General features: G+C 37.2%; 1 protein-coding gene across 1 annotated transcript in view; it reads right to left on the bottom strand.

The window, feature by feature from the left end:
• Positions 1 to 6733: 6733 nt before the first annotated feature.
• PLOD2 (procollagen-lysine,2-oxoglutarate 5-dioxygenase 2) overlaps positions 6734 to 18252 on the bottom strand; it is a 56756-nt gene continuing 45237 nt past the window's right edge. Inside the window, exons 11-20 of the mRNA XM_075715952.1 lie at positions 16758 to 16862; positions 15368 to 15493; positions 14041 to 14182; positions 12776 to 12838; positions 11284 to 11397; positions 10817 to 10882; positions 9690 to 9794; positions 8662 to 8808; positions 8310 to 8435; positions 6734 to 7950 (exon numbers count right to left, since the gene is read on the bottom strand). Of these exons, the coding sequence (XP_075572067.1) occupies positions 7795 to 7950; positions 8310 to 8435; positions 8662 to 8808; positions 9690 to 9794; positions 10817 to 10882; positions 11284 to 11397; positions 12776 to 12838; positions 14041 to 14182; positions 15368 to 15493; positions 16758 to 16862 (1150 nt within the window). The 3' untranslated portion in view covers positions 6734 to 7794. The remainder of the gene's footprint in view (positions 7951 to 8309; positions 8436 to 8661; positions 8809 to 9689; positions 9795 to 10816; positions 10883 to 11283; positions 11398 to 12775; positions 12839 to 14040; positions 14183 to 15367; positions 15494 to 16757; positions 16863 to 18252) is intronic.

Raw genomic sequence — 18252 nt, 5'->3', positions numbered from 1 at the left:
CAACTACCTGAAAGGAGGTTGTAGTGAGGTAGGAGTTGGGCTCTTCTCCCAAGTAGCTAGCGATAGGACAAGAAGAAATGGCCTCAAGCTGCGCCAGGGGAGGTTTAGATTGGATATTAGGAAAAATTTCTTCACAGAAAGAGTGGTCAAGCATTGGAACAGGCTGCCCAGAGAGGTGGTGGAGTCACCATCCCTAGAAGCATTCAAAAAACATGTAGACGTGGCACTTTGGGGCATGGTTTAGTAGGCATGGTGGTGTTGGGTTGATGGCTGGACTGATGATCTTAGAGATCCTTTCCAACCTTAATGATTCCTAGTTTTTACTTTCATTAAAAAATAATACAGCCACCAAGCCAGGAAACATGAAATTATTACTCTACCCTGAACTGGTTTAGTGGTGGACTTGGTAATGTTAGGTTAATGGTTGGACTTGATGATCTTAAAGGTCTTTTCCAACCTAAACGATTCTATGATTCTATCTCTATTCAGCCTCTCACATCTGTGTTATCCAACTTCAGGTAGATTATGTCTCCCTAATGATGAAAAATGCACAACATTACCCATACTTCTGTGTTCAGCTACAGAACATCTCATTTTTCTACTCTTGCCATTTGAACAACTCAAATGTATCCATTAATTCATGGAAAGTTCATATTCCCTTTGTGTCAGTGATATTTAGAGAAAAATCAAGCCTCACCTTTGTACTCTTCTGTGCACCATAATTTTGAGAACAAGGGAAATACTTTTTTCCAGTCTGAGCAGTACAATGAAAAAAATCCTCTTTGTAGAACAAGGCCAAGACACAGCCAGGCTATGGAAAAGATCAAGTATAGGTTTGTGTTTGTACACACACATGCATACGCTGATGGATAATGAGGTGAAGACTAATAACCCCTCACTAAATACACGTCACAATAGTAAAACATCGCAGCAGTCACCTGCTCCAACAGCCACCAGCGATGCCGCAGGTCAGGATGAAAGGCTCGCCTGTGGGATCTAAGACACTGCACTCACCAGTGGCCCTCTCTATCCATCTTATCCCACTGGCTGTATACACTACAAGAAAGAAGTTTAATCAGGAAATATCTTCTATGCTTTTCTACAGAGCATCTCTCAGTTATACCCTTGATATATGATAGCTCACTAGTTCTGATCCTAAGGCATCTTTCATTACCACAGAAGCAGCAGTTTAAAATTTACACTTCAAGAACACTTTAAAATAAAGATCCCTTGTCTCTGCCTTCCTTGCTCCGGCCTGCGTTTATGCAAAAGCTGTCAGCCACCCGTGCTTTTTTTTTTGTCCCTGCTGGAAGGCTGACATCTGGCAAACACATGAGATGCAAAGGGGGCACGGTTTGGATGGAAAGTGATGTGTGCACATATGCCTCAGTGATGGGGGCATGGGCAAGGAGTCTAAGAGAACAAAAATTTCATACCTCGTATGGCCAAAATACTCTCATGTGGATTAATGCATGCGATTGCAGTACAAGAACTGAGAATTTCCTCTTTTTGCAAGTAATGCTATCAAGATCTCCACTCTACAATTCATGACGGCACAGCAAAGATAAGTCTGAGACAGTCGTATCTGGAAACTTTAAGGCAAAACACTATTTTACATGCCAGGACCTGTCACACTTTACATGGTATGTGTTTTAAAGAACGACCAAATCCTTGAAATCGCTCCCTGGTTTGCAAAAGTGATTCAGGGATGATGAGTCTCTACATTTGGCTTTGGCAGAAGTTCATTGGTGCATTGTGCACCCGCCCACCTCTTGCATTCACCCAGTACTTCCAAAGATAAAAACTAGCTTTTAGTAGTTTATACTTAAATCTTTCTGCCTCAACTTCTCATGCATTGTGTTTACTTCACGCTGGAGAGCCTTCCTTTAAGAAAGTGCAATGGCTTTTGGGACTTGAAACTCAGTAAGGGACACCACTTCTTACAGAAATGCCTTCGGTTACCACCATACCCAAGTTAGAGACCTCTGGGGAAAAAACAAGTTAACCCTCCAAAATCCTCATCTCCTGTAAGCTCAGAGAATTGCCAGAATTCAGGAGCTAAAATACCAGAGGAGTTTATCCTTACAAAGCACGCTCCATTTTCTCCAAGCTCTTTATACACATCCTGGGGGCAACTAAGTTGGATCCAACTATAGCAGCAAAAACCAAATTTCTCTGTAATCGGTATGCTGAGTGCAATCAGGGACTAGAGTAGGAGACAGCTCCCTCTCTCAGGTACCCTCACCAACTCCATCTCTCCATCCTCACTGCTGCCACAGGAGGATGGAGAAAGACCTATCATTCACATATTAACAACAGCTGGACACACCTTCCCCTTGCAGAAGAATAACAATTGTTATCAGTCACCAAGTTACTTTAAGAAACAAAGACCTGAGCAGTTATTCTGCTAGTTCTGCTGCTATATTACACGGAGAAGACAATTTACCTTATATGCTTGGAAGAATATGCTTTAATTTAAAAGTGAAAATTACTACTCTAAAAACAAAGTGGAAAACAGTAAGGTTGCAAACGTCCTTTTCACACACCACCAGTGGATGAGTGTACAAGGTGAGAGATTAGCAACCCAAGTCTGAGAAAGCTTAAAGCCTGAAGAATTAGTCAAGCTCACTTTGAAGAGTAGGTCCTGATGTCTTAAGGTATTAAATATTGTAAACCATCTCATGGGCTTAAAGTATCGCTCACATTAACTGCCATTCCAGCTGAAGCTGTGAAAATGCAGTGTCTTCATGCCCCGTCTGTACTACAGACATTGTAGTAAGTAGCTTATACAAAATTTGCTCTGCTACCTTCCTCCTCCTCTCTCTGCTCCCCACTCCCAGAAGACAGTGGAAACAAAATGGTGCAAAGCCATTAGTAGTTGAGCAACTCCTTTCACAACTAAGCAAAATTTTTGGAAATATAAGGATTCCAGTTTCAAGCCAAAAGACTAGTCCCCGAATAAATTTGTTACTATGCAACTATGCATCTCCCTTGCCAACTTCAGGCACTCTGAGACATTCAACAACCGTAAACCAGCAGTAAGTGGAGGAGGCAGGCACATAGGGAACAATATTCAGGACCCAAAACACAAGCAAGCTTTTTCAAGAAAATGCAGTTTTCTCAACTACCTAGGTGGCATGGCATTGCCCCAAAGTGCTGCCTGTGATAGGGCCAGTATCTTCCACGCTGGCCAGGCTCTCAGCTTCGCTACTTCTGAAGTTGCACTGATGCCAGTAAAGGCTGTAACCATGCTGACTGAAATCCTACTTTTGAACTGTTGCCTTACTCTATTAAATACCTTAAGATGAATATGCTTTTATCAGATAGCTGATCTCACGTTTGATTCTTGTGCAAAATAATCCTGAGGGGCATTGCTTTAAACGCAGCCAAAATGGCTTTTCTGAAGTGAGGCTCAATCCAGAAAACTAAATTTCCACAAGCAATAAATTACCGACAGAAAAAGAAAATTATGATCTCTCTACATTTAGCAGCTTTAGCAACACATCAGGATATTAACTGCTTCTCAGAACTCCTCCTGTTAGCTTAGGATCGAGGCTGCACAACTCTGTGTCAACAGCTGCAGAAGGAAGCAATTCCGTGTGGGGAATTTCGAACTCTCCTGAGCTTTGACCCATCCCCTCCTCATTTCACCCTCCCCCCAGTCCCGAAATGCACTAGAAGACAGCCATCATCCTCTAAGTGGGATGCATTTGTACAGATCTTAAAAGCTGTATTGAATGAGAAGATAATTACAGAAAGAAAAAGAATTTAACTAGCAAATGAAATGTCTCACTGAAGATAAAAGCAACTTTCCAACTGTGTTTAATGTTCGATTTGTACACAAGGTTCTTCAGTACTGTTGTGCAAGACTATCTGCTTCACTAGATCCAGAATAACTTCTTATATTAAGATACAGGAAGTATTTGGGAAACCATGTTGGAAAACCATTTGAAGTGACACTTCAGTTTTGGGGTATAACAAAATCCTGCACCATCAATTCTCATTTCAATTTTAGTGTTGGCTAGAAACTAACTTTCTGTCAGAGACCATATTTCTTGGCAGCAGCTAGGGGGAAGAAACAGAACAACTGACACTTCCTGGCAGTCATAAATTAATTACTTATTCCTGCAACTCTACAGTTAACTCTACTAGTGCAAATCTAGGCTTTAAGAACTGCCACTATCAATTCTACAAATGCATTTTATAAAGGTCCTGCCCTCTAATTCATGGTCTGCTATGGAATCAAAAAATCCCATAATTAAAAAAAAGTAACAGTCAAGTAATTTATCTGACACTTCAGTCACAGGGGGCTGCTGAGACAGGTATTGTGTTCCCTTTCACTCACAAAAATAGCAAAGCAGTCTGCTCTGCCATGCAAGAAAGTGAGCTGGGAAGTGAAGATTCAAAAAATACTTACTTCTTTCAGAACCAAATCCACTGAAGACCAAGGAAACTGAAACACATATATTCTTTAAAAAGCTCATTGCAGTAGCTGAAAAGAAAAATCTGAACAGATTCTTTCAAGCACAAAAAACAAAAGCAAAACTAGTCCATGCAACTGGCAGGAAAGAATGATAAGGGTCCTTTCTAGACCTTTACATCTCTTTAAATGTCTTTGTCTCCTTACTTCTTACATGCTGCAGAAGAGAAGCTGTTGTGGAAGCTGTGCACTGAAATAACATTTATTCCATGAATACAGTAGATGTGGGGGAAAAGCCATTACAAAAGAAAAACTCACAAATTGATTTCATTATTATTGCCTCACTGAAAATCTTCTTTTTGGGCTTGTCATATTATCATTCCTATCAGATCACAGGAAGAGTAGAACAGTAATCCTTTGGGAAAAAAAAAATATAAGTGACAAATACATATTGGAATTGCTTGTTGCACAGTGATGTTAAAGAAGATTACATGTGTAAAATACTACCAAATGCCCTGAACATTTTTTAGGAGTATGACAGTCAGAATAGTTCTTGAAATAAAACCAAGTTATACTCAGTCTCCTTTTCGTTAAAAATATTAAGAAATTCTCTTGCCTATATACTGCTTCTCCCACCTCTTACCCACACCACAGTCTCTTCAAGTACTTAACAGTGAAAAACAGAGCTACATGAAAGCAGAGCAAATCAAATACTTTACAAATGTCTCATCTGTTGCAGAGCACCTTTATGTCCCTGTACTCCCAAGGTTTCTCATACACTGCTGTAATTAAGGTTGCTGCTTTCCTCCTGATGCATATATCTTCTATGCCCCAAAACAAACATTGTTAGGAGACACAAGAGTCTCTACATTCTTTTAAAAGTAATAAAAATTAAAAATAATTTCCCAATAGTGTCAATTCTGTTTAGCCTGTGTGAGTTTGTATACTCACAGGCTAACAGTACAGCAAAGCTTTCAGAACTAATTCAGGTGAACTGTTAAGAACAAACTTTTTTCTGGTATCTGTTAGCTCCTAAGAAATTAATGAGGACACTTCATACATGTTGCCATCCACATGAAAGGTGGTTGTTAGCCTTTGCAAATACTTCATCAGAATAAAAAACAAGAGAGAATTTTAGCAATGTGAGCATGGTAAACACGTTTTTCCCTTCAAACAAATGTGCAGAGTGAACATCGCATTACGTGTCACTACGTGACAGAGTAAATTAATAGTTGCAAACACAGAAATTTAACAGTGAGTACAGCCCTCAACTATATGTTGAGGGAAAAAATACACATTAAAAAAAAAAAATCAAATGTGACAGAGAACTAAAAAAAATACATAATTAAAGTACAGGTTATGTGAAAAAAATTCTGCAGAAGAACTTCCCCTGTGTGTTATAGGATTGTATTTTTGTGTTTTTTTCCAAGAAATCTCCTCACAACAGTAAACTGTCTGTAACTGATGCAGTGGTAAAATATTATTCTGTTCCGAGTTAGCTTAAGAGACCACAGGCAAATGCTCAGAAAAAGCTGATTACAAAGGCTTCTTTCATTCTGAAGGCTTGAAGATTTTCTGATCTGTAAAGTTTGCCTAAGCACAGGCTACATATATAGAGACGCTCACTAAGGCGGAGGTGTTCCATGTCTGGAAACAAAGTCAGGGGATATCAACCTCCAAATATTAGCTTGAAATGGAGAAAAGTTCACCGTGCAAAGAGAAATAAAAAGAAAGCAAAGAACTTCCTGTGAAAAGCCATTCCTTTTCAAGCCAGCCCACTTTAGTACATTATTGAAGTTTCCACATTTTGATGTATTTGCTGAAGTGTAACTGTAAGTACAGTTACAACCCACTCCTCAAAACAGCAGAACAGGGAAATAAGCAGACACGCTTATTTCTGGTAACAGAGTAATCTTTTAACTCCTCTCCCAATCCTTTCAGCTCCAAATAAAGCTTCTGTTTAGGACATGTGATATAAAGTTTCTTCAAATATAGCAGGTAACAGTGAACTACTGTTTAGATCACCAAAAAGCCTCTATATAAAAAAGGAAGGTGGGTACAGAAAACAAGAAACATCCATCCTGCTGGGGTTGTTCTGAAAGTGTAATGCACTTTCTGTAATGTACACAGGCACCAATTCACATGAGAAATAATTTCAATAGTAACAGAGTAAATAAGCCAAAAAACGACACTTAGGAAACCGCCAATCTAAATATATCTACAATTCCTTTAAAAATATTCATCAATAAATATAATTTCTGCAAGAACAATGGCAACATGCAAAGAAACTACCTAATACAGTCAAGTAAAAGCTGTTACATTAATTTAAAATTACCCTTTATTTTTCACAAGTTTTTCCAACATGTTGTGCATTTTGGCATGGTAGACTTAGAGATAGTTTGCTTCAAGTTTCTTTAAATTACAAACAGTAGATACAGTAGGAATATTTTAAACCAATTTCTTTAAAATAAGTCGCAAGACCCTTAGCTTTAAAAGAGAGACTGCCACAATTTCATTTTCCTGATACAAAATTCAAGTAATTTTAAGTAAGAGTAGAAAATTGTCTATATAAAACACCCTAGTATTAAAATCTACCAGCATCCTGAAAATAAACATCAAATTTCCAGTATCGGGTGCAATTACACATTTAGAAAAATAACTCATTTTAAATGAAGGCCACTTGGTGAAGAAAAGTAAATTTTCAATATGATGAGTTTTTAAAACAAATGACAAACCTCTTTTTCTTAGCTAAATTATTTAATCCTTGCTCCAACTCCACAATTAATTTATTTTTTCTTCTAAAGGTGTACATTTCAGTATTGAAAATGAATTAAGAAAACAGGCTACTGAGATGTTTTCCCTTCAGTATATACCAGCATATGGAATTATTGCTTACCCCCAACAACGGTATACAAGATTCACTTGATTTTGGTTTTATGCTGTGGTTTTTAATTGGTTGGTATCAAATATACACACACCACAAAAACTTCAGCTGTGTCACTTTACTGAATGAAAACCGCAATAAATTTTTCAGATAATTTTGTATCTAGAGTTGTTTGGGTTTTTTCCAGCAAAGAAATGGATTAATTATAAAATGCTTTTCCATTTTCCCTCCTTACCTACTGTTTAAGACAGCAGAATGGAAAAACAAGCAGGACATGTTTACTTTGTGACTCAAGGCTCAGAGCAGATATTGAGAAATCTTCAGTAATTTTAGAACATTTTCTTTTTCTCATTCTTTTAGCCCAAAGTAACTTTGCTGTCTAGGAACAGTAACTTAAAGTTTCTTTTATCACCATCTTCCAGAAAAAATCTATAAATAAATGTTTGTGTAAAGAATCAAAAACTGACGGAAGAGGGCAAAAAAAATAAAATTAAGGATCAATAAATGATACTGCAATGTATCTTGTGCCATTCAAGATAGGAAGTCCTTCATGTAAATGAGTAAGTCTTCCTGGGTGCATGAAACTCCATCCTTTCCTGGGAGATTCAATGGAGCAGTTATACCTAAGAAATTTACATCCACCTCCCTGCAGCAAAAACAGAAACAAACAAAACCCCAAATGTTTACCTTGTGTTTTAAGTGAGTAGTTCCTTAGAAACGTTAAAAATTAAATGGCTAACATCAAAGTTTTTCTTTAAACCCCTTCTCCCCCACCGTCTGAAACCACTTTGACCAATTCAGCCTGACTGCATCAACAGTTCCAGATCCTGCAATCAAGCAAATTTCATCCTTGTCAAAAAACACCAAGGAATACTATATCTCAATTTGTGATGCACATCTTTTCCTTTTCAACACGGTCTTTAAGTATGTCCATTTTGGCTCTAGTTTGGAAACTATATTAGCCACTCAAAAGACATTTTTTAAGTCAGTAAGTTGTCAACTTACTTGGAAATCCTCTCCTACTTTGTTGAGAGCAATGTTGATTGTGAATGTAGAGGAGTCATGATGAGGTCTGAGTGACCGTTGTCTGTCAGGACTATATTTTACAACAAAATTCAATAAAGCATACCCCTGAAACAAAATATACAGTCAGACTTCAACATGTGAACTTCCAAGTCACACACAGGGTTCTTGGGTTTGGGGTTTTTTTGTTTCAAGTTGAGTTACCAACAACATTCATCTGTAACTACTGCTACATCATGTATAAACTCCCCAACCAAACCAAATAGGGTATATTCAATAAAATAACTGAATAATTACTGTGCAGTAATTATCTACAAAAATTTTAAACACATACCTTGGTATAATAGCCAGCAAACACTTTTAGTGTTACTGGTGCAATGAACTCTCTTATGAAATGCAGCCATTCATTATCCAGTCCAATTTGCTTCATATGAATATCATCAGTTGGGACATTTTCATAACCTCCAGAAATACGGCTGTCCTAATGAAAACACCATAAATAACCTTGAAATATGGACATGGAATGCTTCTGGCACTTCTACAAATACTTATTTGAAATCTGCAGAATCACAAAACTGTAACAAAGCAATGCATTAGTGGGCATATGTGAGGTTGCTGAACAGTAATTTCACAGCTAACTGCTGTGGAAAAAAACTGCTGAGCTACCAATGAGCAGAAATTGGTAATTTTTTTAAAAGCTGAGTCACTATTTGGGTGTGTTGCCTGTAAATACGGGCTTCCTGGAGTAATGGTTTTAACTGTTGAGGTATTATCAGGTCAAGAGACTACAGGCCTCAACGTGACATGGTAATAAATGTTGGAACTAATTTGAAGATAAAAGTATGTTAAAGTCCCTTCTGGAGGCTCCTCCCTGCAGGAAAATAATGATTGTCATTTATCTTGCTTCCAAGGTACCACATTTGTGAATATGACAAACATTCCTCCGATTCTAGCAGTAGTTAATGAATACTTTGAACTTTCTGCAAAAGCAAACACAATAGCTCATAACATTTGTGGGCAACTGTTTAGGGGGACAAGTCTGACAAATTAGTACTGAAAAGGTAAGTGAGTAAACACTTATCAACAGCTATCCAAGATCAGCCTTGGATAACTGCTGTAACTACTACAGCAACTGCACCACTGTTAGTGTCTGAATTTGCTGGTTCAAGGTTAATTGAGGAATGTCTCTAAATCTACTGAACAACAAGCTATGTGGTAGACTAAACTAAGCATTTTATACTACAAGCAGATGTCTTGGGTCATTGGCAATTGTTCGAATGTTTGTCTGTTGCAGTACACTGTGACTTATTATCATAAACATACTCACTCATTAAGGTCATGTTTATACAGGGTGACACTTACTTGGTGTTTTCCACCAGACCATTGTCCAAAATGTTCCATTTCTTCTACCAATTCATCACAAGCAGCGTCAGAAAATATGGGAAACCAAAACACATCTGGACATGGCTACAAAAGGAAAAAAAAAAAAAAAACCACACCACCACCAAAAAAACCAAAAAACCACAACACATTTGAAAAACTGCATTCATCTCTTTCAGTGGAGTTAAGCTTTAACAGCTATCTTTTATTTTCAACTGCTAAAAAAGGACATCTTTTCTTGGTCACTAAAGAATACCATCCGTTCTCATTTGAGCCATAAAATTCAGATACATTTAAATAATTAAGTTTTGTCTTGATCCACAAGCACATTCTCACAGAATGTCACAAAAACTATGAGCTGCCTTGTAAGCCATAACCCAACATTAACAGCTGCATCAGTGTACCCACATATCCTGTGCCTTGGTTGCTCTAAATAACAACCCTGATCATCTACGTTACAAGCTATTAAGGAAAACAGTTTAAAACTTAACATTGTTTTTAATACAAAACCAATTTATCCCAGCTTCTTAAGGAAGCAAAGTTCATTAAATCACTGTCCCTAATTGTCACAGAACTGATCATCTAACACTGCTACAACAATTATCACCTTAGAAGTGCTCTGTCCAGATCTGTTGCGTGAAAGCAAGCAGCCAGGCAGACAAAAAAAAAGACCTCCTCATATCCAGCAAAAGCCTTTCCCTTGGATTCATGGTTGTCAGACCTAAGGAATCCACAGGGAAAGGCACATGCCAGGGAAAGAGTCTAGATGAGTTTGCCTTTACTAGATACCAGCAAACGCAGCAATCTGCTACAGAAATTTTATTAGGCCTTCTGCTAGTGGTGCTAGCTAGTTCAAATAAATAAGCTAAATACATCTGTATTCTGGAGAAGGCAATTACTTGGACAACTATGTTATTCTGAGCAACCCAGCAATTATTTTTTGGACTCCTCTCATCTAGTTTTCAAAATGGCAAAGATTCAGTTCTGATACAAAACATCAAAAAGCTGTTCAGCCACAGACCAAAACAGCATTTGCATGGAAATAGTTACTGCATCCCAATTTATTACCAGACAGTCCCACAAATTTTAAGAAAACTACTTATACCCACCTGTTCTACTATATTATCAGTGAAGATCTTTGAGTAATTAGGATTTATGTAGGTTTCCTTCCAGTCCTAAAAAACATGATTTACAACATTAGAACAAATTAATTTCTAAGTGACAATAATTTATATTCTATTCATTTGGTCTACTGAAAGCACTGGAAACAATTAACAATTTCTTATACCCATAACCAAACAACCCATAACAAACTAGTCCTCATCATGTCAAAAATCATGAAACCTGTTACAGCAGGACCATATCTCCATCTCCTTATTCTGGTCATCAGTTGGCTTGTTGATATGATATATTGTCATTTGCTTAAACGGATACCTTTTAGTACACAATCAGTATTTAGTGCATAATAAACAAATGTTCTCCATGTAAAGTCTTTAAATCCCAAGTCCTTTATAATACATAAACTTTACAATTTTTTCAAACAACGTAACTATTTCATCAATAATTAGATGCGTACCACAGGATTTTCAAATATCTGCCAGAGGTCATTGTTGTAGTGGGAGGTATTGTAATTGGCTGTAGAAATAAGTCTTCCAAATTCATGTCTGTTGGTAATGTACATGAAAACACCCTACACCAAGTAGAGAAAATGTCATTAGCAAAACTGTCCATCTTACAAAAGTGATGTTTTAAAAAGTCTGTTTGTTTATGCCTGCACTTTCATAAAATATCAGACGCTTGTACATACATATTATACACATGCTGTTCATTTAGCATCTTTAGCTTTCGAATAGTTGATTCTAATCACCAGCTAGTGTTCATAACTTCTTGTTTACAAGCATTTGGTTGAATTTATTTTCTAAACACATTAAACCAAAACATATACTGTTCGTAACGTAAACCCACATACAGTTACAGAAAGGAAAAAACAGAGAAGTGGCTGGCTGATTTGTTTTCCAGAAAACCTAAGCAGACACACTGGAAGCACCTGTTCTCAAACTGAAAATACTCATACAAGAAAACCAACATCTAGGGTTTAGTTTCCAATTAAAAACTGAAAGAATAAGCTAACAATAAAAGTCTAATGGAAGTCAGAACAAGAAACTTATTTCAGAGTATTCACTACATGATCCTTCTGGTGAATTGGCCTGAAATAAAAAGATATTGGCAAATACAGCATGTAAGAATCTTCAGATCGGGGTACAAAACAGCTGAGCACTGTGAATTATGTTCACCTAAGCAAACACTGCAAATTATGTGCAAGATATCAAGTGTGGTAAGATACAGTTTTATTATCAAGCTGTTAACAGAAAATGTTAACAAAACTCTCTTGATTAGAAATAGTAGCAGAAAATAGTCTTTTGAAAAAGAAATTTAGGTTTTGTGGGGTTTTTTTGAGTTTACTGTTTTTCAGACTAAAACTTCACTTCTGAAGTGTTTGTGACTTCTGGATTTGCAGCAGAGGAAGACATTACCATCTGGATATTTTGGTATTTCTGTCTATGTTTTTGTCTGAAAAAGCATTAAACTGTTAGAAAGATAATGATTATGTTAAACACATGCCCGTTTTGGGCACTTAACCAAATCATAAAATAGCTGCAGCAGGGAGAATAAGGAGGGTCTGGGTCAAGAAAAACAGCTTCAAGTGACACTGATTTCCCAACTGGCCTGCGTGGTCACCGAGGGGTCCTGGCTGACCTGCTAGTGATTTGAGCTTTAGTCCTTCCTAGGACTGCTGAATCAATTTTAGTTACAGAAGCACAGCTTCAGCACACCTTGACCTCAGAAGCACTGAGAAACCTCCCTGAGGAAACAACAAGCCTCTCTAAGATGCTTTGAGCCGGTTGTGAAGAACATGTCCCGGGCAAAAACTTGAACCTTAGACAACTGAAGAGAAAGCTAGAGCAGTATTTCATTAGAGTAAGCGGACAGAGGAGAAGTATCTTCCTGTGGTAGAGTAATACTGCACGTAATAATAACTAATGAATAAAAAAAAAATAAAGCAACACCTTTGGGGGTCTGAGCATATGGAATGTTTCCGAAGAAGGGGAGTCTTTTTCCCTTTGTAAAGTCTAAAATGAAGGAGAATCATCACATCAGTTTTCTGATACATAATCTCTTTCTCTTTTTCCGACTACTATTAGGTTTCCAGTTACATTAGGGAAATAGCAGCCTTTGACCAAAAGCTGATATGCCTTTACAGACAACATGCATCTCCAAGCAAAGCTCATAATACACGTCAAAGCTGTTTCCACCAGCCCCTTCTTATCTGCTGCAATACAAAAACAAGCACGTACCAGACCATCTTACAGCGCAGACTGAGAAAGAGGAAAAGAGAAAGCAATTTTCTGATGAGCCAGTCAGATTAGTTTAACGAGCGCATGGGAAGCACAGGTTTGCAATAACCAATGCTGAGAAGGTTTGAATACAACAGAACTGGACGGGAATGTTCTGAAGAATCAGTACAAACAAAGGATTTCATGCCTTGTTATGAGGGAATAAAAAAATTAATACTTGCCAACTTTTCTTGTTCAATTCAGCAAAATTATTTTTCAATGCTATAGTGTCTGGAAATAGGTCTGGTTTAGGTCTTATTTGTTTCTGTGCTGAAACTAGTGTAAATATCAGTAGAAATGTGGATTTACATATTCATATTTTTACAGTAAAAATACGTTTTCTCTCATTACTTCCAGCTTAATGCAAGTAAGAAATTTCTGATACAGTTTTAATCTATCTGGAAAAATTCATTCATGCTCCCTAAGAAAATTCATACAATTTCATAAATCACTTAGGCTTTTTCTATCAACACTGCCCATCATTAGTTCAAATACGTATCTACTTAAATATAAAATTGCAAAATATTCCAACTTAGTCTGCTAGAAGTTTCACACTGTATAAAAATGTGCATAATAGAGATGCTCTAAATGCATTGATAAGTTTGAAGTCATATACAGCAGGGAAGTTGAGCACTCTTTCATGCTGTTGAGGTTGTGCCAATGAGGAAGGCATTTTAGCCTCAATAGGAATTTTCAGTGCATTTAAATAAAAACCATCATGCAGTCAGTGCACCAGCGCACTGGCCTTGCAAAAATCTCTGTTCTCAACAATTTAAAGAAAAACACCTAAAATGTTCTACGTCACAAAAATTGGCCAGTACTTTGAATTAGAAGTAAAAATATAATATCCAAGATCAATCAAGTGAAGCAGTCAAGTATAGCAGGACACAAAGAAGTCTGTGTGCATTTAAAAGCAAGCTGTTATAGATACACCTTACCATTTCCCTGGCATTCCTGCAGAGCGCCATATCAGGATCCAACTTATCACGCATAAAGTAGTTCTTTTCTTTCATCTCCGATCTGAGAGTTTGTCCCTTAATTAAGTATATATTAGCCATATAAGGAATATTCCATACTCCTCTGTAAAAAAAAACAAACGCAAATTGTTTAAAGCCATGAAAACAAATTTGTTGCCTATTCTATGAAATCGGCGTCTCTGTATTTGCTGACAAGATTAAGCAAGCTTCAATGAAATGAAGCTGAAAGTTTCCCAAGACACAGCTGGGCACTGTGGACATCTCAAACGTAGGCGTAGGCAGTAATTCAACTTTTATGAAGTATTGTTATAAAAAATAGAAAGGCTAAATTCTCTAAAGAGTTTTAACTACAAATGTACTTTATGTTTCCATGGTTAAGACAATCAGTCAAACTCTTTTATAATATTATTCTACACTGCCAGATGGAGAAAGTAATTCTAAAACAGATTTTTAAATGAGTTTAAAGCCTTCACTGAGGCTTCACACAGCTGGTCTGACCTCCTCACACAAATACTCACAGACCACAGGCCACGTATTTATGTCAGCTGGGCCAATATCAACAAAAAAGCATTGCTGTCACAATGCTCGCTCTGCAGATTTTCTCCTTCCCAGCATCACAAGCACGTCTTTGAATGCAACTGAAAATGAGCCAGTCCTATTCAAGCAGTCAATCTGTTTCAGACCTTTTTGCTCTTCCAGGGCAATGAAAAGGCATCACCACATCAGAAAGTCAAGCTTAGAACAACTTACAACACACCCCTTTAGGGGAAGGACAAACCCAAAAGGCTATATGACAACAGTATTTCTCAAGAGCTCCTTAGGATATATCTGACATAATATACAGGAAGAAACACATGAAGAAATTATAGTTGTTCATTGATTAAACATTTGTGCCAAAGAGATAAGTCGTTTGATGAATGAAACGGTCATTTCTTTTGACTGAGGTTCCTGGGATACAGAGTTTTGGGTTTACTATTTGTTTGTCTTGCCATTTTCTGTATTACGCACTGCTAGAATAATCAGACACAATCAGACAGGTACTAGTAATGACTATTTCTATTACTAATACCAGCTCATTGTGTTAAACACTTTGCTTTTTCATTCAAGCTATGAATGGGAAAAAACAAATGGGAAACCAAATGCATTCCTATGAAATAGAAAGAGCTGAACAATAAATAAACCTAAGCTAAGCTCTTCAGGAATACCAGATTGCATGAAAATGTAATAATACGTTGCTAATAACCATACCGGGTGCCTTGACTTTAAAAATTAGCTTACAATTACTTACACTCTGTTCCCTTGGACAATAGCAACATAATCTTCTGATCGAGCATAATAGCCATCTGGGCTCAAAGCACCCCAGAAATTGGACCAAAGCTTCCCATGACGAGTTACAAGTGGAGCAATTATCTTTCTGTGAAGTGACATATTGAATAAGAAAATATGAATTGTTATACATAGACTATATGTCAAAATACACCAGCTTTCCTCAGTTTGGAGTATAGTGTAGTTAAAACACCAATGACTGTCAAATTTCGGAACAGCTATTCTGAACTTAAGCTGGAAAAAACAACACCCAAGTACCCACTGCCCAGAAACAACATCAGTGTAACAGAAGCAAAGATTCCTGTAAATCAGAGGTGGCTTGATTTTCAGTCAAGCAAAAAAAACAAAACCTGCCCATAGCATAATGACAAAAAGCATCACAAAGTCAAAGACATAAAAAAAAAAAAAAAACAACCCCAAACCCACCACAGTGAGACTTAGCTTACCCAAAATTTAACAGTCAAAAGGGGAAACCTAAGCTGACCAGAATAAAAAGAATAGAATGGTACTTTGTTTCAGGGGGTGCTTACTGGTAGACATATTTTGCAAAGCTTCTGTTTCTTCCACCCAGTATACCTGACTTTTAGCCTCTTTGTACAACAGTAAATATTACAAGGAATGTAATGCAAAGGACCGACAGCCACATCTTTACTTAAGCTCCATCCCTTCTCACCAGTAGGTCAAAACACACACTGATAATTTGTCTTTCTGTGATACACCCAGATTTGTTATGAAGAGGCAAACACCACCTACCTACGTACCTAACGTGGGAAGTTACAAACTGACAGGAGTGAAGTGCACAGCATTCACTGCTGCTGATAAAGTCACAGCTTTGTATAACTTAAGAGATCACACTACTACAAGGAGAAACTGGTCATTACAGCTGCTTCATCTCCAATACCTTTCCACAATTTTATTGCATCTATGATTTAAAAAGAAATTAATAATACTGAAATACTAGAGAAATAAACACTAGGGAGTTCTTGTTTGGTTTTGGTTTGGGGATATTTTTGTTGGTTGGGGTTTTTTAACATTTTGTGTGTGACCAACTTTGAAACTGTTAGTCAGTGAAATCTTAATTCATTTCATAAAACTGCTTACAACACACCATTCTCTTCAGAGGAACTTCGAAGCATTTGAAATTCACACCAGGAATTGTTGCTTGACAGGAACAAAATGCTGTGTGAATTGTCGGCCTCCAAGCCCGTTATTAAATATAGCAATCAAATACCACAAGTAAACAAAGAGGATTAACTCTGCAAAAACAGACGGGATCTTACTTTCTCTGGAGAGGCCCCAGAGAATCCCTTCAAGTTGGAGGAAATTCTGTAAAATCAAGAGATATACTACACCTGTTCTGTTCTATCAGTATTCTTAAAGTTTTTGGGTTTGTCAGCACGACATCTGCATCTATGCTGAAGTAATATTCACATGCTTTATCCTGGCGACAAAGGTCCCTAAAAAGACAAAAAGGAATGGTTAACTTGCATATCTCCAGAAAAGATTCACAAACAACAAAACAAAAAAAACTGCAAAAAACCCAAACCACAACCAAGTGCTCTACTCATACATTGCATTAAAAACCCTCTGCAGTGTAGTATTCTAAAAGAAAGGTGTCTTCAGATTACAGTAGTGTGATAAACTAAAAGAAGATTTAAAAACATGGATCAGATGCCTTGTATTTTTCTGTTAATAAACTAAGTGTTCTCTAACCTCTACCAAGTTCAGTAAGAGCTACTATGTACTGTCCTAACGGAAAACGGGACAGGGGACAGGAATCAAGCCACTAATTTATGTAGCTGGGTATCAGTACAGTCACTTAATAGTGAAGTATGATCTTATTAAGTAAGCTTCTCTAGTAAGCAACTGCATGTGGCTGTAACACTGTCTTTGGGCAAAGATGCTACAGATGTGATCTCCTGATCTGAATAGTAATGGAACCCTTATGGAGGGTACAAGACAAAAAGTATAAAGAAATACCTATTTAAAGACCTTTTCTTAGTCTTTTTGTGACCTACAAGAATAACACAGTTGGTAAAGACAAATATACAACAATTGCACAGGCTGTGAATAGAAATTAGAAAAAGGAATTTAATTTGTCCCATACACTATTTCTGTCAGAAAAAATTATTTGCATAGATTCCCACACATTCAAGAGAAAGCGTCAACCAAGCAGAAGACACATTCAACTATAAATATAAAAGTAAGATACACAGACTACATTTATATGTTTCTAGCAGGGCACACTTGCTAGGCTGAGATCTGGTATAGTGAATTCAGCTTTCCTATGTCAAGAGAATAGTAGGAGATTATAGTAAATCAAATATACTTTTAGAGGAAGTGGAACAAGCCGTAGCTTTCTATCATGCAGGTGGTATTATTGATTTTGCCTATTTTCCCCACTATTATCAACAGAACTTTCATTAATTCCATCGTAACAGCTTGAAACATTAAAAATATTTTACTTTCTTGCTTTAAAATGTCTATAAACACAGTTTTAGTTTAAGTTCCACATGATCTGATTGTCTGTGACTGTTTTCTGCAAAGGAAAAGATCTCTGTCACTTCAAAAGATCTGATGAACAGTGGATGTGACAGGCTACATTCAAGTCAAGGCAACCGCTGGCATGGCTTGCTGCCTGCTCCTCCTCTGCTCCCCTCCACTACTTAACACAGCACTTCACTTAGTGCTTAGTCTGTCTCCCACAAGGATTGCTACTTAGCAACACCTTTTGGGTCTTTTTGTTCAAACTTTCTTTTGCTCAAAGGACTTTAGAGGTATGACTTCGTTAGAATCACAGCAAAAGGTAGAGCTTTTTTTATTCCATAAATTTAAGCAATCCTTCCT

Source organism: Pelecanus crispus, chromosome 9 (genome assembly GCF_030463565.1).
Source record: "Pelecanus crispus isolate bPelCri1 chromosome 9, bPelCri1.pri, whole genome shotgun sequence".
NCBI lineage: Eukaryota > Metazoa > Chordata > Aves > Pelecaniformes > Pelecanidae > Pelecanus > Pelecanus crispus.
The sequence above is the reverse complement of the archived record's forward strand: the minus strand, read 5'-3'. Positions and strand labels throughout refer to the sequence as shown.